Here is a 23,181-nt window from a genome sequence, read left to right on the forward strand (position 1 = left end):
AAAGTATAGGATTGAATTTATAATTTGATTTTTTATTTTTAATAAAAAATAATTCTATTATATATACAAATAGGCCATTAAAATGTATTTTGGGAGAGTGAAAAAAATTCCCACCAAACGACGGAGGTTCCAAGATTAATACAAAATGACCATTATTAAAATTTGTAATAAAATAAACTTTTGTGTCAGATTAATTCTATTATATACAAAATGGGTGAAGCCCACGTGGGCCTTGCTGGAACGGTTGCATTCTTTTGAGTTGAATTGAGGCAGGCTTTTCTAAAGCCTGTTTCACATCAACTATCATTCAAAAACCCATCCATTTCCCCAATGCCACTGAGCCCAGATTAAATAATTTATTTTTTGAGAGATGAATTTTATTGATCATTGTGTATGATTATAAGTTTTTTATGTATAACTTATTATAATTCAAAGAACGGAATTATAAAGTAAAATGATAAATCAATAAATTGCTTTAATAAGATCAATATAATTCTTTTTTTCAAAATTAAAAGAAAAACTATCATAATTAGGAAAACTAAGAAAATTATCATTCATTTGTTGCTTTCTCAATACAACATTGATAGTAATACTTGTAAGAACCCCAAACCATTTTTATTTTATATCTTATTTTTCAAAACTATAGTAAATAGTAAAAGCATCAAAATATTATTGTTCATTAAAAGCAAAAACAAAAACATTATAAATATTAATTGAAAATGTTTGGTATTTCCTTCAGGCACCATTCAACAGATATTTTTCTAGGCACCTAAGATAGAATAAAGTGGACTCAGATGTCTTCGTAGGTTTGACCCTTTCTTCTATGTCGGATTCATGGTCATAAGAGATCTTAACGTTGACCAAAGTCTTGTGTTCTCCTAATCCAGATAGTTGAAAAGTTGTCTTGTAGTATGACAATCCTTGATTCAGATAGCCTCCTTCAATCACTTGCAGCCCAATTTCATGTGAAATCTCATCAAACTCTGTGATCTTTTCCCTCTGGTAACTTACTGGGCTCACATCTAAGATTAATTTCCAAAATTTAACAAACAAACAAAAGAATATATTAGCATAGTTACATTAAATGAGTTTTTGTTAACTTTAACTTCCACAGTTAAATTTAAGTATTTTAAAGGGTGAGGTTAATTTTTACTAAAAAAATATAACAAAATATTCATATATTTATTTTTTAAAATATATTGAAGTATAATTTTTAATAAAAAAATTTATTTAAAGGTTTTAAAAGTAATCATTAAAAATACTTTTAAATAAAATAAAAAGATTGTAAATGATATAATTGAAAAGAGGTGCAACACTCACCAGGCAAAAAATTGAAGATGAGGATTGTACCAACCCCTCCATCACCTTCAATCACTTGAACATCTTTCACAACATTTGGAAGAACCTTTGGAACTATGATTTTCAAATCCTTAGTGAGAGCAGCCCATAGGGCTTCCAATCCCACACTAACCTCTGTTTGGGTGTTGAATTCCTTTATCATGGCTCTTTTCTATGTGCTATCACTGAGCAGCATGATACTGATACGTGTATATATAGTACTAGCTAGAAATTAGAAAATCTATTTAATTGGAGCCTTGCAGAGAAAAGAAAAGGGGCATCTTTACCATCTCATTTACATAATGAGCATGAAATATGCTGTTCTGTTTTTTTATGAAGGATAGGTTCTTGTGTATATTAAATTTATACTGAATTATAAAGTATGTTTGATTAAAGATGGATAAACTATAAAGATGTGATGCCGTACAGAAAATATTGTCGGTGGGAATAAAAAATGACACTATTAGACTATTATTATGTGTAGGGGTATCCTATATATATATATATATATATATAACTGCCATTACATTATATTGGTGAATATGGATGTTCAACCCATCTAAACCGCTAAAACTGAATCATGCATATATTAAAATTGTTGTATGAATAGTACAATATTCTGACTTCAAAGCTAATGTAGAGCCCTCTCTAAAACTTATCATTAATGATGAACAAAATTGAGAAATAATTGTGTCCTTTAAATATATTTACAGATTCGATTCTTAGTTATATATATGAAAAAGACTTTATTAAAAGAAGTAAATCTTTAGATAATCTCTTCACTTTAAAAAAAAATTGTTAGATTAATAAAGTTATTAATGATCCAATAATGGATAGAATTTATGCTGATATAATTGATTCAACAGACGTTTATTTCTTGCATCTTCTTGTGTAATTTGATTGTGCTTATGTTCTTTGCAGTAATAATGCAATGTCAGACCTCAAATCATGCAACCTTTTCGCCTTACTTTATCAGTCAAATCATTGTTGTTTCATAAAACTGTCCTCCAATATGACAGATCCTCATCTGAAAAAGCAAAAGTATGTTTTTTCTGTTAATTAAAAGCAACAGAAATCGTGCTTTCACAAAATCAATATTATTCATTTTATTTATATACATAAAACATTCAACCATCAATATTCTCATGAAAACCCAACTTCATAATTGAAACGACAACACTAATTATTTTCAAGCATCATTCAACAGATATGTTTCCAGGCTTCTAAGAAGGAACAGAACAAGCTCTGCTGTCTTAATTGGTTGACTAATTTCTTCTGGTTCAGACTCTGTCAAAATTTATCTTCACGTTGACCAAAGTCTTATGCTCTCGAATTGCAGATAGTTGAAAGCTTGTCTTGAAGTATGAGAACCCTTCATTCAAAAACCCTCCTTCAACCACTTGCAATCCAATTTCATGAGTAACTTCATCAAGCACTGTGATCTTCTCCTTCTGGTAACTCACAGGGGATACATCTGAGATTCATAATTAATACCCCATAAGGAATTTGATTAGCACTGTTGATTACATAAAAAAATTATTACTTAAAATTGAACAGCCCTGGATTATGAATTTGGGACCCAAAGCACAGATAAGAAGACACCCATAAAATTAAGTAGTGCTAATCTTAAAATCGATTACCACTATTGATTAGGGATACATCACAGACTCATAAATGATTCCCACTGAGGAGTTTAATGAGCACCATTGATTAAATCAGAAATAAAAGCAAAAATAGAGTGAAAATAAAATAATAATATTATAATAATGAAATAGGGAAGCACTGAAAAGAAGAAACCCTCACCAGAGGAAAAAGTGAAATGGAAGATTGTACCAATCCCTCCATCGCCTTCGATCACTTTCATATCTTTCACAATATTTGGTATAACCTTTGGAATTGTGATTGTCAAATCCTTGGACAGAGCTTGCCACAGGGTTTCCAACCCTACATTGACCTCTACTTGCTTCATGAATTCCTTTGCCATGGCTGTTTCCAATGTGGACTTCAATTTTGACATGGTTTAATATATAGATGATAGAGAGATTAAATTATACTCGTGTATTAATTAATTATTATTTGTAAATATTTACTGCATTTAATGTTCATCTGCGAAAAAAATGTATTAATTAAATAAATTTGAAAAATAAAACATCAGTTCAAGTAGTAAATATTTATTTTTTGTAAAATAAAATCTTAAGTTCAAGCCAACTTAAACAAAATTACCAGGGATTATTTATTTTTTATCTTTCAATTTTATTATATGTCCAATGAGAGTATGATGTCCAACGTTGATTTTATTTTAAACTAATATTTACCATTCTTGGACAATGTACATGTATCATTAAATTAAAATAAATTTTTTAAATAATTAATTAAAATATACTATATGATTATTTTAAAATTTAATAGCTTTATTATTTTAAAAAAATAAAATAATATAATTATTAATAATTAAATTTCAATTAGATTAAATAAAATTAAATAAAGTGATAACTTTTTAACTAAAAATTATAAAATTGGAAATTTTAAATTAAACTTAAAAATAAATATTTAATATAAAAAATGTATTTAATAAATGAAATAGAGAACAAACTCTTAAAAATAATCTTATTTGAGAAATCTTCTAAAAATACTGTCATTTAAAAATTTATACCCAAAACTATATATATAAAAGTGGATAAGATTAAATAATTAAATTAATAATGCTTACATTTACACTTTCACATATTAAGGATATGTGAAATATTTACATAGTTAATAATGGTCCTATTTAGATAAACTTATGGATAAGTCGTTAAAAAATGTTATAAAAATGAATAATTTTTTTATAAGTTAATAATTTATCTTTTCAATTATTTCTTTTTTTTACAAAGACTTATCTATAACTTATCCAAAAAAGATAATATTTTCATTTTGTTTTAAGAAAAAATAAATATAAATTATTTTAAGAATTTAATTTAAATACATTGATAATGTCAGAATTTTTTGCACTGTAATTTAATCATAAATTATTATTTTAACAAGAATAATCAATTTAAAAATCACATTTATAATATATTATAATTGATTGATAGTGTAATATAATTACATTGATAATACACTTAAAGTTAAACTCATACTTTAACTGTAAGGTTGTTTTAGTAACTTAATATTTATTAAATTTATTGGAAGAGACAAATGTAGAAGTTCACTTTAATCTTAAATTTAATTTTAATGAAGGAAAAAACACAATTTAAGAATGTTTATTAATTTTTAATTATTAAAAATGTGCTAAAACATATTAAATATTTAATATATGAATTTATTAAATAAAAAAATAATCAGAGTAACAGCTTCAAAAAAAAGTTTAATGCGTAAGACATTAACTTATTTTTATTATTCATTTAATACTGGAATAAATTATCTACATTTAATAATTTTTTAGCATATAAGACTCTTCTTTTTTATTGAAAATAAATATGATTTTTACGGACACATCATTTCAAAATTTCAGTTTTTTTTAATATTTTATCATATGGACTTTTTATTATTTAATAAGTTTCTAAGTTAAAATTTTTATGAAAAGTGGAATAATCGAAATAACTAAGCACAAGCTACAATTAAAGGTTATTAAAATTTATAATTTTTAATAAAAAATTACTACAAAAAATGGTTTCATGAAAAGCAATCCTAAAAAGCATTGCAGTCAACATTTTCTTATTTGATTTAAGCAGCTTTCTACAATGGAGTTGTTGAATCAAGAGAGCATGGTTTTAAGCAACATCTTCTATACCATTTGCGAATCCATTTTCTAAATGGGCATGGGAGACAGAATCTGCACTTCCATTACAAAGTGGTGATGACAACTCAAGATGAAGAGCCTCTTCAAGTTGACACAATACGTACGCCATTGGAGGCCTTTTCACCCGACTATCGTGCAAGCACTTCCAAGCCAACTCAGAAACCTTAGTTAAAGAATCCATATTCACTTTACCAATCAAATATGGGTCCATCATTTCATGAAAGGTGCCATTTTCATGGCAATTTAATGCCCAAATTGCCAAATTAACATGCTGTGTTGGACGCGCATCATCTAAAGCAGGCTTGCCGCAGATAACTTCAATCAACACTGCCCCAAATGAATAAACATCTGATTTCTCAGTGAGACACTTGGTCCTAAAATAATCAGGATCAAGGTATCCAAAACTACCCTTTACATTGGTTGTCACATGGCTTTTATCAAGACGACCCTTTTTTGAGATCCCAAAATCAGCAACTTTTGCCACAAGATTTTCATCCAAGAGAATGTTTGCTGTCTTCACATCACGATGAATTATGCTATGTTTAGCTCCAAAGTGAAGATAGCAAAGTCCCTTTGCAGCCCCAATGCATATCCCAAGACGTTGCTTCCATGATAGAGGAACAAAGTCTGTCCCATAAAGATGACTACTGAAAGATCCTTTTGCCATGTATTTGTATACCAGAATCAGTTCTGAATTTTCAGTACAGCATCCTATAAGAGATACAAGGTTTGGATGGCCAAGTCCAGATAACAATTCTATCTCATTATGGAACTCATTGAGACCTTGTTTGGATTCATGATTTGCTACTTTGATTGCTACAGTTTCCCCATTTTCTAGTGTTCCTTGATACACCTTGCCAAATCCTCCTTCTCCAATCAGCAGGCTCTGGTCAAAATCATTGGTGGCTTGCTTGATTGCTTGTAAAGTAAAACGTTTTGGAAATTTGAAAGTGATTTCTGATTTTTTTTCTCTCCTGCGAGCTATTAAGTAACAAAGTGACAGCCCAAGAAATGCTAGAAACATAAAAACACTAACAGTGCAACCAATTATAATGACTTTTAATTTTGTACTTATTTTTGAAGATTTGGTAAGAATATCGTCAACAGAGGAAAACCCATCTAAGCTACCGAAATCGTTGCTGATCTTCAATATCTCCAACCCATTCATGGTTGCATTTGTGGAATCGGTCATCATGTCAGGACTAACACTTACTGTCAAACTATTTCCTTTGCCGTTGGTGACAAAACCCTTGAAATATGGCTCAGCAAGGTCACCAGTGAGAAAAGACAGGACAAGGCTTTTTAGTGTAATGCCTTCATTTATAAATAGGTCCAAATGAAGAGAGTTGGAAACGTTGCTAATTATGTTACAGAAATGAATCCGAACAAAATATATAAAATCAGGACTTACAGAGAAATTCCAGCTTAATCTGGACCCCGATGTAGCATCATCTCCCCAGGCTTTGGCACTAGCATAAACCAATGGTGGTGCTGTAATTGGTAAAAAATCCATAGGCTTTATAGATGAAGTGTTTGTTGAAATATTAACAGCAGTACTTGCAGAGTGAAAGTAGATTTCATCATTCTCCCAAGTCCTACTAAGGATGTCATCATGAGAAGCAATGGATGCACCACCAATATTCAACCGGTAGACAGTTTCAAGGGCAAAATTTGAAGGTACTGGTGGGTTTAGAAGTTGAGGAAAGAGCAAATCTGGCATAGAGACAACTTCAACAGCATTAACAAACACAATTGAATTGTGGTGAGGGATGAATGTGAGTAACAACTCATTTGATGTTACAATGATTACATATTCCTTGAACAAGTAAGAGTCCTTGTTGTCTTGGAATATGAAATTATTGAGAAGCACAAAACTATTATCAGTGACTACTGTTATTGAGGCAAAGGCCATGTTGGGGTTTGAATGAGGAAAAGGGTGAAAATAAAGGCGGATCCAATGCCTCCCTTGTTGTTCAATTTTGAATTTATATGATGACTGTTCTGAGAAGACTCGAGCTGACTGATACAATGGAGAAGGGACACCATGTTTAGTGGTAAGTGCCACAGATTTCATGGCTTTTATTTCTACGTTGGCATGTTCAGAGTCAGGAATGAAAGTTCGATCCTGAAAGGTGAGTTTGTCGGAAGAACCACATGCAACTAAATAATTATCTATGGGAATGAAAGAGGCAAGTGATTCCTTACACAAGTATAGAAGAAAAGCTAGACAAAATGGTATCCTCATTTGTTCCTCTGTAGTATAACAAGAATTGTTCTTGTTAGAACCACTCTAATAGTAATGAAGCACTACAATAAGATTATTGAGTGAGTTGAAACCCAATTCCCAAGTTAGCTAGTGAAGCTCTAGTACCATAGAATTCCTGAAGCCCAGTTGCTTTATACGCAGTATAAAAGAACATTTAGTTGGTTGAAACGTGATTTTTTGTTTTTTCTTAAGATTTTATTAGCTTAGCATCTTCAAGATCAAGACCAATTCAAATTACAAAGCGACACGCACATCTTTTTTTATTTGGTTCACATAAAATGAACTTTAGCCTCTCTTTTTTCGGTTCTAAAAGTGACCTTTACGCTAAGTTTGTTTTTCATGTGTCGAGAGGGGTTGAAATGTGTAAATTCAGTTCATTTCTCTGGTTTGGATGAAGCCACAAATGTAAATTTCCTTCCACTTTTCCCACAAATGTGAAAAATCATTATACTGTTTGTCTTTAGAGGTAAAAACTAAAAAGAGTTCTCACTCTGATCATTTAGTAAAACTGCAATTACTAGAATTCAAACTCGAGACCGTAAAAGATGCTTTATATACTTTAAAAAACTATTAATTACACGAATAATTTATATAAAATGACTTTTCTTTTTACTAAAACACGTCAGAGGCTGATTCAAATATTTATTATCGAAAGACGAGTAGTCAACCAGCCATTAAGAATAACGCGCATGAGTGTATTGAATCGAAATATGCTTGGCTGGAATGTTATTCAATGTCGGTTTATATATTATATGTTCATGATATATATACCAAGTCAAAACTGTTGGGTTTTGTTTTTAAGAGTATTAGGTAGGGAGTCTTACAATGAGCAGGAACAACATAAGAAACAACACAATGCGACTTTAAAATTTAGGCTACGGGTACATGAGTTTATTTTTTTATAAACCCTTAATTTTGGGCTGCTTCACACCCTCTACAATGTCACCGTTTCTTTTTTATGGTTTATACCGCTTTTGGTCGCGACTCATCTAGTTGTCTGAGTTCTGATATTACTATTAGATATTTTAAAAAACTGTTGTGTTTTTTAAAGAGTATTAGGTAAGAAACTTTATAATGAATAGAACATCATAATGCATTCTCTAAACTTTAAAGTAATAGGTACATGAGTTCTATCTTTATAAACTTCTAACTTATTCATATTTTATTTTATGTGAGATTCAATTTACACTTGATTACAACAAAAATAAGAGCATTTAGTGCAGGTATGTTGCTTTAACACACAATAATATTGTTACAACACATAATTGACTACGGGCACTCCAAATAAAATGACATTTTCTTTGAAGCACCGTACGAAAACAATGTAATAATACAACCTGCAATGCATATTCAAAAATTATTTTAAAAGGAAACAACTTTGCAATTGGCAACATTCAAAACTGTACATTTCCTTATTGAGCGAGGAAGGTTATACAAGACAATTATGATATGGTACGTATAGAAGAAAAAAATTACAAACTACAAATTAACGGCTGATTTAGCAAAACTAATCTAACCATTTCAAAAGTAAACTATACTGGTGAAGAATAGTTTACATGAAATAAGCCTACTTTATATTTTGGCTAGGGGTGAATGAAACAGTATTTAATCGATGAAAATCTAAGATCAGAATATAAATCATATGGTGGTCTATAAAATAGGGGTTGATTTGTGGTGATGAAGATGATAAGTGATCGATGATAATGGCAGTGGAGGAGAAGTGAGTAGTGTATGAACCTTTTTATGAAGATGGAGCAGATTAAAGGTTTTATTTAATTTTTATGATTAAAACCAAAATTACTTGTATAACTTTAAAAAAAAAAGTTTGTTTTAGGGTTAACAGACATACAAGTAGAAATGGATAACAGGGAATATGTAAGAGTCTGCCAAATTTTAGAAGGGTTAGAATATTATTCTAAGAATAATAATTTCCTCTAATTATAGTAAAATTTGCTTGTATTTTCAGAAATATTATTGAGACCAGATTTTCATTTTTCAATGTCACTAAAAATTCACAATAGACCATGCCCTCTTCACAAGTTTGTTTCCATATCTCATGGCTATACTAGACCAGACTTAGCGGGGTGTCAATCAGTCCTCCCTCAATACAAGCAACTCATGAAGCCTTTGCCATCAGTGAAAGGCACATAGGTCAATCATCACTTGCTCAATTAGTGAATATTAATGCATTGACATGTTCCGCGAGATTTAATTTCCATAGATGAGGATTTAAGAAAGTAACAATATGTATAAATTTTTGACTTGACTCCTAAAAACTAAAAACTAAATGAACTCGCTTGTCCAAGTCATATAAGAAATATTGAATTATATTCTTACATCTTAATACATTGAACACTCTTGGAAAAATGACCACTCACACGCTGAGTTTTCTTCTATAAATACTCATAAACCAAAGAGAGCTTATAAGAGAGAGTCACATTAGTCTTTTCCTGTGTATTAGAGGGAAATCATGGCTATCTCAAGCAACAATGCCTTGGTATTTGTCATGCTGTTATTTACATTATGTGAAATGCAAATAATTGCAGGACAAGAAACTCGAACCTGCACCAACCGTGGTCCATGCTTCTTGAAAAAAATAAAATGCCCTCATCAGTGCCCTCATGCATCATCGCCAGACCCAAAAGCCAAAGTCTGTTCTGTTAACTGTAATTCTCCCACATGCGAAACTACCTGCAAACGTAAGATCATCCTACGTTCATTTGACATACAGTGTATATTCTAAAAGTATCTAGGATTCGGTTTGGTTTGTTTTGAACATAATATCAAAATCAAACTAAATCAAATTGATATTTTACGTTCAGTTTACATCAATTATTAGAAAAAAAAAATTTATATTTATTTTTACACTGTTATTTTTTGTTGAGGGAACAAAGCATATAGAAGAGAGGCATTGATTAGATGAGTGAAATTGTGAAAGAAAGATGAATTTATTGGTTATGTAAGGTAATGGTAGGGCTAAGGAAAGAACTAGTTTTTAAACTGAGGTATAATAAGAAAAGCAATATAAAACTGTTATAGGTAGTTTGGTTTTAATAACCCCTAATTATACCTTATTAAAAAATGCAATTTTTTCAGTTTTTAGTTTCTTTTGGTTTCTGATTTTTTTAATAGGAATGATGGTTTGAAGCAATTTAGTTCAATTAAAAATTTGTACTTGGCTTAAATAATTCCATATTCATGAATTAAATTTTTTTACTTGGGTTGCTCTGTGTCGGTACAGTTTTATGTGAGGGTGAATCATCTCGCGTTGAATTTTGATGTAACCTTTTTATGCGAAAAAATAATTTATATCATAAATATTTATGAAAAGAGGATAGATACAAATTTTTCACCTGATAAAATCATGCGAAAATTTAACATGAGATGATTCATTCCAACATTACCATTTTGTGGAAGCTTAAGAAGTTTTCATGTCTCTGTTTGATGATAACAGATCATAAACCAAATTGCAGAAGTCCAGGATCTGCATGCTTGGACCCTCGTTTTGTTGGAGCAGATGGCATTGTTTTCTATTTCCATGGAAGAAAAAATGAGCATTTCACCTTAGTATCAGATGTGAATTTCCAAATCAATGCACGTTTCATTGGCCTTAGGCCTGAAGGTAGAACAAGAGATTACACTTGGATTCAAGCATTAGGAATCCTCTTCGATTCCCATAAGTTTACCATTGAGGCCACACCAACATCATCATGGGGTGATGAAATTGACCATTTGAAATTCTCTCACAATGGAAAAGAACTTGTGATCCCAGATGGGTACCTCTCTACATGGCAATGTCCAGAAAATCAATTTAGAATAAAGAGAACATCAAGCAAGAACAGTGTTACTATTACTCTTCCAGAAGTAGCAGATATATCTCTCAATGTGGTGCCTGTGACTAAGGAAGATAGTAGAATCCACAACTATCAAATTCCTGATAATGATTGTTTTGCACACTTGGAGGTGCAGTTCAAATTCTATAGTCTATCCTCCAAAGTTGAAGGGGTTCTTGGAAGGACTTATCAACCTGATTTTCAAAATCCTGTTAAGTTGGGTGTGGCAATGCCAGTTGTTGGAGGGGAAGATAGGTACAGAACCACCTCACTTGTTTCTGCTGATTGTGGTGTTTGTTTGTTTGCTCCTGCTGAAGCTTTAGTAAATAAGAACCAAGTGATTGATTATGGGGTGCTTGATTGCACTGGTGTTGCCAACAGTGGGAATGGTATAGTTTGCAGAAGATAAATTTTTTATGCCACCAATGTGCTCCTACTAGAATTATTCAAAGTTGTAATTGTTTTAAGATGGAGATTGTTTTATGTTTTATTGTGGCAAAAAGAGAAGTGTTCTGTACCCAGATTTACTGTTGAATAAAAGTTATAATCTTTTGATTGTTTAACTAAATTAAAATAATGTGATTGCATGCAAGGTTGCCTCGTTTAGACACCTGAACTAGAAAGCATACAATAATTTTTAAAAATTAAAGAATACAATACATAAAATTAGTTATTTTAGATATGATAAGATGATATTATTTGTATAATTATTATAGTATTCTCATTTTTATTGACTGATTTAAATTTTCAAAAATAAATATTATATAAGAAAACTTCAAAAAATAAAAAAAATACAAAATATAAGTAGAAGTGTTTACAAAGTATCTGACACGATACAGGTGCTATTTTTAAAATATTCATTCTTCCTCACCCTTATAATAATATTTTGCCGATGTTCAAGGTCTTAAAGTTGGATCTTATTTGCATCTGCTCTTGAAAAATGACCCCCATAATAATTTAATGCATATTAAATAAATAAATAACATTGGAGATTTAAGAATCTTTTAGGATATATATATATATATTGATTTTTATTTTTATTTTATTTTTTCAATAATTGACAGCTAGAAACATATCATGTGGAAAATGAAAATGATAAGAAATTAGCCAATATATCCAAGATGGTTGAAAAATTAACTTTGAAATATTTGATTTCTAGGAGAAAATATAATTGAAGAAACCCATGTCTATAAAACTTGGTTACTATGACATACATTTCTATAGGAGGAAAGTAAACCATCTCTAACAAATAATGTCTTTAATTGATTCTTCAAAAATTCGCATCATTTCCAACTTATTTAAGTTCCATATTGACTACTCACTAATTCCATAAAGCACTTAAACTTTTTCAACATCTCTTTAGAAGCCATATGTAAATATTAGTATAAAAGCATATAAAGAAATCCCGAAAAGTGAAAAGAAAAGCAATTCAACTTATCAGGATCAGTCCCCTACTTGCCACTGTAGTCACATTCTAAAGAACTTATAACCTCCATATATTTTAAGGTGTAAGAACAACTTGAGGAGCTGAGCTCCTATTTGGTTTACATTTAGTACAACAGAATTTTATAGGGTACCTTACATGCAATTGCAATTAGTAACCAGCTCATTGACACCCATCACTATCACTCAAGTATATTACATAGTAAATTGATTGTGGGAAAAAAATGGATTAAGAAAAGCAGTAACTAAATAAGAAATAACCTTCATTCACCAATCAGGACTTTTTAACTAGTCCTAAGGCACTTACTTAAAGGCCTTTGGCCAGAATTATGAGTACACAAGAGCTCATCTTCCGCGAGGATTTACCAATTGAGAAAATACTGCACTTGTGGCAGCATCTTCTGCATCATCATCCGTGTAAAAGTTGCCCCCATCAATCATACTCACACTGTTATCAAAATGCTCAAGGGGTGTCAACTGAATGCCAGTGATGTGGTTTGTGCTGTTATCTTCAGGTTCCATGAGGGCTGATGAGGTCTCTTGAAGCTGCAGAGCATATTCAAGATTCCACAAGACATCTCCCATAGATGGCCGATCCACGCCGTGCTCGGCCAAGCACTTCTCAGCTGTCTCCCCAAACTTCTTAAGAGAAGCAGGATTCACCTTGCCAACAAGATTTTGATCCATGATTTGGTCAAGCATCCCCTTCTTCTGCCAGGTCATTGCCCACTCTGCTATATTAACCTGCTCCCTTGGAAGGACTGGATTCAAGGCTGGCCGTGTGCATAAAACTTCCATCAACACTACTCCAAATGAATACACATCTGATTTCTCAGTAAGTTGTTGCCTTCTGAAGTATTCAGGATCAAGGTAACCGAAACTACCCTTAACAGCAGTGCTCACATGGGTCTGATCAAGAGCAGGACCAGTCTTGGAGAGGCCAAAATCAGCAACTTTGGCGACAAAGTTCTCATCCAAGAGGATATTTGTTGTCTTCACGTCTCGGTGAATTATGCTTTGAGCTGCTCCGGTGTGGAGATAATGAAGACCTCTAGCTGCTCCAATGCAAATCTCAAGCCGCTGCTTCCATGATAGAGGTGGAAGATCTGTTCCATACAAATGACTCCGGAGGGGTCCATTGGCCATGTATTCATAGACAAGGATCATTTCTGACCTCTCATCACAATAACCAATGAGAGACACAAGATGACGATGGCGAAGCTTGGATAACATTTCAATTTCTGTACGGAATTCAGCAAGGCCTTGCTCAGATCTTGGGTTACCTCTTTTAACAGCTACACTGGTCCCATCTTCAAGTGTTCCCTGATAAACCCTTCCAAAACCACCAACTCCAAGAAGTAGCTTCTCATCAAATTTGTTGGTTGCGTCTAGGATTTCTTGGAAACTGAAGAATCGTCCAAGGTTCGACGAAGCTAAAGAAATGCAGCTTGCAGTTCCACTCTTCTGTGAAGTTGTTGAATTTTTTGTCATGGTAAGAGAGTTTCCATATAGGGGTAGAGGAAGCCATGAATGGCCCTGTTGAGTAGACTTGGACTTGCGTCTCAACAAGAAGCAATAACAAAATCCAACCACAGCTATTGAAGCAAAAGCACCAACAGCGGAACCAACTATTACTCCTATCATGTTTTTCTTTGATGGTGAACTCGGAAGAAGATTGTCTACTGAAGAAAGTCCATCCAAGCTCTTTAATGGGTTGCTGATCTTCATTATCTCCAATCCATTCATTGTGGCATTTCGGATGACTGCCACAGAATCTGGACCAACGCTCACAGTCAGTGTGTTAGAGTCTGCTGAGGCGTTGGCAACGAAGTCCTTGTAGTAAGGCACAGCCAAGTCATTAGTTATGGATGAGAGATCAAGACTTCCAAGAGCTATGTCAGAATTTATGAATAAATCAAACACTAAAGTGTTGAGAGCCTTGCTCATAATATCACAAAAATGCGCCCGGATAAAATAGGAGAAATTTGGATCCACAGTGAAGACCCAAGTAATGTTGAAATTTGGATCATTTACATTAGGATCTCCCATTGTTTCAGCAGTGGCATAGACCCAATTTGGGGCTGTCTCAGGTGTAACAGCAACCGGATACTTAATGGTCGAAGGACTCACTGACACATTAAGCACAGAGCTGTTCACATGGAGGTATTTCCTATCATTAACCCAAGTCCTACCTAGGGTGTCATTCTGGGCGGTAATCAAAGGACCCCCCATGTTTAACCGATATACAGTTTCAAAGGCAAGTTCAGAAAGCCCGCTGAACGGTGCTGGTGGACTAACAGCCAAAGCCTGATCAACAAACAACTCATTTGGCATTGACACAACTTCAATTGCATTGACGAAGGTTACTGAACCATTTGAAGGAATGAAGGTGACAGTCAATGTATCAGAGGTAACATTGATTGCATACTCCTTGAACATGTACGAACCATTGAACTTCTTAAAGGTGAAGTTGCTTAAGAGTACAAAATCATCAGTAACCACAGTTATAGAAGCAGAAGTCAAGTTATGGCCAGCGTTTGGAATAGGGGAAAAGTATAGCCTCACCCAATGCCTACCTTCTTGCTGAATTTCAAACCTATAAAAAGCTTTCTCAGTGAAAATTCGAGCTGATTGGTAAAGTGGGAAGGGAACACTAGAATTGGAACTAGCAACAACAGAATTCCCATTTCTCAGCACAAGTGAAGAATGCTGTGAATCAGGGACAAAAGTTCGACCTTGGAAGGTGATGTTTTGGGAAGAACCACAAGCAATTAGATAACTATCAGGAGGAGTGTATAAGGCAAATGAGCCATTAACCAAAACCAGAAAAACAACAACAAAAACATGAGGAACCCATTTAATGAGTTCCATCTTCACCATTGTAGCTTCGCCTGGGTCTTCAATATTCCATAAACGGGTTGATGGATACCCAAATCACCAAAACGGATTTTCTCAAAATCCGAATTCAAAGAGACCCCAGAAATGCAAAATAAAATCCCAATAGCTTATTTCCAAGCCACACAAAACCTGCAACAACCACCGATCTATGAGAAGCAATGCACAGAACCAGACATTTCTATTACAAGCAAGAGACAAAGTACAGAAGTTTCCAATGTCACAAACACAACACAGAGAGTCTTAAATCTAGCATAAGGTAGTTCTTCTGACGTAAGTAAATTGAGCATAGGTTAAAAATAAAATAAAATAAAGCTTACCTTTAATGTGAATAATCTGGTAGTACCAATGTGAAGAAAGTTTAGAACATTAGAGGGAGACCCAGTTGAGATTACATTACAAACATGAACCCCATTACCATGAACTCATCAAGTTGAGCTTTTTAGTGTGGTAGCAAACACCCTTTTCCAGGCTGGTGATTAGGCTGTCACTTACTTAGGAAAAAAAGAGGGCCCCACATAGAAGAAAAAGGTACGAAACTTCAAAATCTTACTACTCCTACTCCTCCCCATAAAACCAGCTGTTTCCGCAAGATTTTGTTGTGTTATTGTGATTTTAGAAGTCCAAAATCTGAGAAGAATTGAACGATTTAACCCAAAAATCAATAAAAAACTAAAAAACATCATGGAAGTTAGGCAATGCAACTGAACTAATATTTATAATATAGAATAGGTTGTAAAAAAACTATATGTTAAGAAAGTTTATATTATATCAACCGTGATTGGTGCTCATGATTTAACCTGTATTGTTAATCTGATTAGGTTTAAAGTTAACTATCACATATTTAAATTACTAAAAACAATAAGCTCAGTATATCTTAAAAATGAGTTCAGATTATAACTTGGATCATTTTATCCAGTATAGTATCGTTTATTCTTCTAATTTGTACTTTGTTACAATTTTTACAACAATAATATTTTTTTAATAAATAATATTTTATGTAACATAATCATTATTTATAGTCATATTTTATGAAATATATATCATAAAATGATAAATTTATTTGTATATTTTGATTAAAATAAATAAAAATAAAAATAAATGATCCTATAAAAATTTGAGGAAAAGAAGAAAGTGCTGACAAGTCCTTGCATGTGCATCCCTTATCTACCGTTTATATTGTATACAAATACCAAATAAAGAAAAAAGAAATTGATGGCTAGGAAGGAACGGTTGCTATGATGTGCTGGGTTCGACGATTTGTGGGACCCGCATTAACGCGCTTTCGAGATACTTATCATTAACGGTAACGGAGTTTGACTTCTTGTCATCGCGAGCCTGTATATACTATTATTATTTTTATTTTTTTAAAAAAATATCATTAATATGCTCTACAACACACTTTTTTATTCAAAATTTTATTTTTTGTGATAATTTTAAAAATTATTTCATATCATAAACTTTCATATATTTAAATAATAAATTTTAATAAATATAATTATATTAAATATTTAAAAAAATTATTATCTATAGTGTTTAGATGTAATTTAAAAAACATTTAAATAATATTTAAAAATAATTTGATATTATTGGAAATGGGATAACGGTGTGTGGAATGAAGAGAATAAATAAGTTTTGATGTGAATGTGTAGTGAAATACACGACATTTTTAAATAACCGCCGCATAGAAGCACATGGCCTCGCACATTGGACCAAACCTGTTCTTATCTATTTATATTTTCATTCCAAATACAATCTCTCACTATTCTTAATAAATCACTCAAAATTATTCTTAATCATTAATTTTTGTTAGAACATTTGTTTTCGATTAAAAAGTATAAGAATTCATTTTTTAGAATGTCTTTCTCTAAATCAAGATGGGTTGTGTCTTACTTTGCATTTAATAGATTAATCATTATTTATTTAATATCATCTTTCAAGAAAAAATAAAAGCATTTAGTCTACGTGAGTGGTCACAAACGTCAAAACAACACAAATCACACCACCATTAACGTTAGAGACTAGAGGGCCCGAAGAAAAACATCCTTCTATTTTAATTTTTTTTAGCTTTAGTTTTTAAGAGACTTTGTTTAATGTGTTCATTAAAAAAATTATCAAAATTACAATTTTTTTAAAACTTAATTTTTAATAATTTAAAATATTTAATAAAATACATTTAATATTTTCACACTGCGTTTTCATAAGCACACAATAAACCACCTTATTTTATACACACAGTACAGCCCAACTCTTCTTTCTTCCCTATTCACAAGTCAACTAGGGACGTTGACCCAAAATAGTCAACTATGATGACCGATGAGGCCCATGAGCCCATCTTATATCTCATCACTAAAATTCCATCATTCAAAGGGTCTGATAAACAAAAAAAAAAAAAATTAAATACAATGGTTTTAGCAACTTTTTCTTGAGCCCTGCTTTGCCTCTGCTTCCATCTTTCTGGCAGCAGAGTGAAATTGCCCTCTTGGGGGCTTCTTTTTTAAGAGATTTTTTTTTTCTTTGTGATTTTTTTTCTCGATCTTTTACTTACATCAAGTAGGCTTTTTACTCTCTTTCTTAAGAGATTGTTTTTCTTGTTTCTTTTTCTTTCTTTTAACTGAAGTAATCTCTTTATGGTCACTTCTTTATTGTTGAAATAGAATGTGGATCCAATTCAAGATTTAGAAAGACTATGGACTATAAGCTTGAGTATTGGTCTGAGCTACAACCTCAGGTGATAAAAGAGAATATATATTGTGTAATGTCAATTTTAAAACATGGTTATTTTTTTATATTATGTTGTAACCACATCACAAATAAATGTATAAAGAAAAGGGTTATGTGTACCATTAATTAAAAATATTTTTACGTATTTGGTGTAATTAGAGTGTATTTTTAAGGTAATAATAATATATTGATTTGTTATATTTTCAATAATAATGTTATTACGAAGCTTGTACATGAGGTTAAAGGAGGCAAAAAGCATCATAGTACCTGGAAAGATACCCCACACCTCATTAAATAACATGCTAGTTTCATAACATTGTAGTGCAGATAATGCAAATCTGGGATATGAAAATGGATCTATATAATATTTCAACGTAACATCATAGTCAAAAAATCTAAATACCCTCATAAATATAGATATAATTATTGTGATTAATGTTTATAAAATTTTAAAAAAGTATAAACACAAATGCGTATTAAGTTGTAAAACACGAAATAGGCCTTCAATATAGAAGAGAGTGTGTAAAAAGCAGCATTAAGTGAATGATCTAAAATCAAATATTAATTTAACGGTAGAAATCACCGTCGTGTGTATCACTGTCATGCATATTGTGTAATGTCATGCACTTTCACCGCCATCTGATTGACGTCATTTTTGTCGTCTGCTATGTCCCTTTCCTTCTTATGTCGCATTTTCTTAGATTTGGATTGTCTCTGTGTTTTTGGCTTCATAAGCACTCACCGTTCTGGAAAAGTAAAAGCCAAATATAAAAATTTTAAACACATGCAGATAACTTAAATACAAACTCAAGTAAAAAATGTCTATAATAAAATAATATAGGTGAATAACCAGCTTACTGACACATTCTTCACACACTTCAAAGTCCTTTCTTTAAACGTATTTAACTGTTGGATGTCATGTCACTTCGTAACCCAGAAAAACAAATGAGAGATCACGGTGGACCAAGATCGAACATGTCCAAACTTCAAGAAACAAATTACAGTGAAAGCCCACTTTAAACACTTTTAAGGGCTTTGAACATGTTTATAATTTAGAACAAAAAAACAAGAACATATTTATAAATTACGAAGGTCCAATTTACATAATCAGTCAGTGTCTTTTCTCTATTTTTTTTCTTTTCTGAGTTCAGTAATTTGTGAGAAAAAAATAGATTAAAAAGGTATAATTTGTCCAAAGAATAATTTAACCTTGTTTTCTTTTAAAAAATCGACTCATGTCGGTTTATGAGAAAAAGTAGAATTAAGAATTATTGATAAAAAAATTCCTATTATCAAATACGCACACTCACTCTAATAAATAGGATAAGTTAAAACCAAACTAGCATTTCGAAATAGATTTTAGATGTTTTGAGATTGTTTTATTATTTGTTGTTTTAATATGATATGCCAATAATACTTGTGATTTAATTTTAAAATTATGCAATTAGGCTCTTTCAGTTAAAATTAATTGTTGCACTTTTTATTATATTTTGTATATTTCACTTGGTATTTTTATTTAGATATTTGTACACTTTTTTTAATTTATATAAATCAATATGTCACACTTCTATTATAATTCTGTTGATAATTTTAAAAATAGAGAGACTAAATATAAACAATTAAAGGTAAAAAAAACTAAAATCGTGCATAAATTAAAGTGTAAGAACAAAGAATTACAATTAAACTAAAACATTATAAGCCTTTTTTTTCAACCTGAAAACGAGTCCTTTGAAATAAATTGATTTTCTTTCAAAGTAATCGATGTACTTCAGCGAGGAAAAAAATCTAGATTTTTATTTGAATAACAAATTTAATTATAACTTTGGTCATTGTTTTTTAATTATATAAATTTATAATTTATACATTCTTTAACATGCTTTTATTATTAATTATTTTTAGAAACATATGAACTCTACATTTTTTTTTTCAGTACAATGCATTTCCCACTTTGGTCTTGAGTGAATGCATCCCATCCAATTCCATAGACCATATGGCACTAAGTCTCTTGGCAGCCATGGTTTCATTTTTCCTACTTTGGACTTTCTCCATATTTATTGCACGGACCTTAATTTCCCTATATTCCCATGCTGTAACCCTACTTTACTTAATTGCATGATTTGTTGGCAGTTTTCAGTAGAAAAATTGACACTTTGACATATGTGTGTGTGTGTGTCTATATATATATTTCTTTGGTCGGCAAACTGAAAAAGCATATATAAGTCTCATGAGGCAGAAAATTTTATTGGGCATTACTTAATTTCCACATTTCCAAACTTGCATGCATCTACATTTACATTTACATGACTCCCACCGTCACCAATTAAATTCACATAAAAAAAATATCATTGGTCACAATTATTATATTTCATTGAGATGTTCGCATTTGCAAATTTTATTTATTTATACAAATAAGTAGGAAAGTATATAAATTTTTTAAATAATTTCTTATAAATTTGTGTAAATCAATGATATATTATATATATATTTATTGTATTTTATTAATTATTGAATGAATTTGTGGAGTGGAAACTTAATGTGAATAATAAAAAATTTACAGGACTAAATATGAATAATTTAAAAACATGAAAATTAAAATCACAAATAAGTTAAATTATGAGGATTAAAATTGTAACTAAGCCTTGAAAAATAATAATAAATAGGAGTAGAAATATGTCTGCACTCATGAAGATAAGTTTAAATTTGTTGAAAAAAAAAATATACTTAATGGTGTTGTAGTAGTAAATGAAATTTTAGATGATGTTAAAAGAATAGAAAATTAAAAATTGTTTTGGATACTCAAAATAGATATTCAAAAAAATTACAATTTGATAGGCTGGAATTTTCACCAATATTTGATAAGTCATATGGAATTTTGTAGTAAATGAAGTGTGGATTAGAAAATGCTTAAAATTTTTATCACTGTCTATTTTGTTAAATAACAGTCAGACAAAAGAGTTCTCACTCAACAAATTAATTAGACAAAGAAAAGCCAACTACAACTTTCTCTTTTTAACAGTGCCAGTGGGATCACACTCATGGTAGAGACTAATTCACCAATTCACTATTCTTTTACAAAACTTATTGGAATTAAGAAGGACCAGGAGAAGACTCCATGATCAATATATATAATTAAAAAATGTAATAATAAAATGCAAATAATTAAAATTAAAAAGACTAAAAATCATACAGAATAAAATATAGAGACTATAAATGAAATTAAACTAAAAATAAATAATTAAAAGATGTGTTATGTAATGTTTTAAAGAAAAAGAATAAAAAGCAGGAGTAAATATAAAAGAAAAAAAATGTGGAAAAATCAAAATTGTATACTTTAGTGCCAAGTCCTTCACCAGAAATACTAAAAGATTAGCTAACAGCAAGTACTACGTACTATAAAATATGGGACCAGAAAAGGCCCTTAGGACTCAATAAATAAGGAGGAAAGTGACATGATAACGAAGAGATCAATTGTAATAAATGAATTATCTACAAATGATAATCTAAGAGATGGTTCATTTGAAGCCAAAAACAAGTTTTTTTTCTCAGAGGCACAAAACCATAACCATGATGAAGCTTTCTAAATGCTATCGATTGAAAAACAATTTTAAATTATCCTCCCTTTTCTGACTAAAAGTTCTTTTAGATATTAAATATTATTAATATAATAAAAATATATACTTTTATTCAATAATAAAAAAATTATTCAAAAGATGCTTAAAAAGATATAAGAAGCAAGAGGAAGAATAGCACAACTCTTGATTAACCCATCATCACCCACCTCAAGAGAACAGTAGTATCCTGTAGATAGATTGGAAGAATTCAATGAATGAAGGCTTTGCACATAAAAAAGGGAATCAAAACATCAAAGTTCAGAAGCGAAAAGGTATAAAAAAAAAAACTTCAATATTTTCGCTTTACTATCTACAACTCAATATAGCGTATACCAAACTAGAGCCCCAAATCAAGATACATGTTATAACATCGAAAAAAAAAAGAAGCAACTATGAGTAACAATATATAACCAGCAAATGATATTTGGTGTATATGTGTATCTGAATTGCTATTACTTTCTCATCTATAAGACTTGAGCATGGCTCCACAAAAAGTGCACATAATAGCTTTCCAAGATTTGCAGTAGAAAGGAACGTAGCAAAATCGAGTTTGTGTAATCATATCTGCGACGCTGGCACCACCGCCACACCGCGAGCACGACCCCGCAACGGGCTTGCTCCGCTTCACCTTCCTCGTTTGATCCACTAAGAAACAGAAGCAAACCATGTTCTCTACACTCTCCAACGTTGTTGATTATGAATCGAAGGTTGCTTTTATGTTTTGGGCACTTCCATGTTTACACGGAGCGACTGGTTATATAGAGGCAGATGAGAAGGTTTCGTCAAAAGGGGTGTGAATTTATTGGGTCGTTGGATGCGTGACGCGTGTCCTCATCGAATTAATTGCGTTGACACGTGTTGGGATCATAATGGGTGTACCAATGATTGTGATCATGTTTTTGGCGCGGGAGACCTACTTGGTTCAAGCAAGGTGTTTACTTGGATGTTTGCCACGTGGACGGTGAAGATGGAATGGGAAGTACCAATTTGAAAGGTGACAAGGGGACTATGCGATGCGACAAGTACAGTTTGGCACGGATAGCTTTTCAATAGAATTTAAAAACGTATGCGAGAAAATAATACTTGGAATGAAAAATGGAGGTACGTGTAATTAGAGCAAAAGAAAATTTTAAACAAAAGATAAATTATAAAAAGTTTAAATTAATTTTTTTAAGACTTTATATGAGAGTTGATTATTAAAAAAGAAAAAAGTTCATATAATGTTTAATTTAGAAATTTTTAAAATAAAAATAAAAATTTACAAACCATTCAAAATTTTAATAATCTCAT

General features: G+C 31.3%; 5 protein-coding genes and 1 pseudogene across 5 annotated transcripts; 1 reads left to right on the top strand and 5 right to left on the bottom strand.

The window, feature by feature from the left end:
- Positions 1-735: 735 nt before the first annotated feature.
- Positions 736-1,501, bottom strand: LOC113865989 (phytohormone-binding protein-like). The gene is made up of 2 exons (XM_027500841.1): positions 1,321-1,501; positions 736-1,022 (listed from the first exon to the last, which is right to left on the bottom strand). The coding sequence occupies exons 1-2, from the start codon at positions 1,499-1,501 to the stop codon at positions 736-738; spliced, it is 468 nt and encodes a 155-aa protein (XP_027356642.1).
- A 1,026-nt stretch (positions 1,502-2,527) lies between these two features.
- Positions 2,528-3,322, bottom strand: LOC113865946 (annotated as a pseudogene).
- A 1,680-nt stretch (positions 3,323-5,002) lies between these two features.
- On the bottom strand, positions 5,003-7,364 carry LOC113865106 (receptor-like protein kinase THESEUS 1). Its single transcript, XM_027499473.1, has one exon. The coding sequence runs from the start codon at positions 7,362-7,364 to the stop codon at positions 5,091-5,093; it is 2,274 nt and encodes a 757-aa protein (XP_027355274.1). The 3' UTR covers positions 5,003-5,090.
- Positions 7,365-9,855: 2,491 nt separating this feature from the next.
- Positions 9,856-11,627, top strand: LOC113865956. Its single transcript, XM_027500789.1, has 2 exons — positions 9,856-10,084; positions 10,840-11,627. Exons 1-2 carry the CDS (start codon positions 9,856-9,858, stop codon positions 11,625-11,627), a joined length of 1,017 nt encoding a protein of 338 aa, XP_027356590.1.
- Positions 11,628-12,463: 836 nt separating this feature from the next.
- On the bottom strand, positions 12,464-16,001 carry LOC113864781 (receptor-like protein kinase THESEUS 1). The gene is made up of 2 exons (XM_027498878.1): positions 15,877-16,001; positions 12,464-15,688 (listed from the first exon to the last, which is right to left on the bottom strand). The coding sequence occupies exon 2, from the start codon at positions 15,539-15,541 to the stop codon at positions 13,007-13,009; it is 2,535 nt and encodes an 844-aa protein (XP_027354679.1). The 5' UTR covers positions 15,542-15,688; positions 15,877-16,001; the 3' UTR covers positions 12,464-13,006.
- A 6,350-nt stretch (positions 16,002-22,351) lies between these two features.
- LOC113866003 lies at positions 22,352-22,599 on the bottom strand. The gene has a single exon (XM_027500864.1). It carries the CDS (start codon positions 22,556-22,558, stop codon positions 22,352-22,354), a length of 207 nt encoding a protein of 68 aa, XP_027356665.1. The 5' UTR covers positions 22,559-22,599.
- Positions 22,600-23,181: the final 582 nt, after the last annotated feature.

The sequence above is a fragment of the Abrus precatorius genome, unplaced genomic scaffold, assembly GCF_003935025.1.
Source record: "Abrus precatorius isolate BTA unplaced genomic scaffold, Abrus_2018 Scaffold4, whole genome shotgun sequence".
Classification (NCBI taxonomy): domain Eukaryota; kingdom Viridiplantae; phylum Streptophyta; class Magnoliopsida; order Fabales; family Fabaceae; genus Abrus; species Abrus precatorius.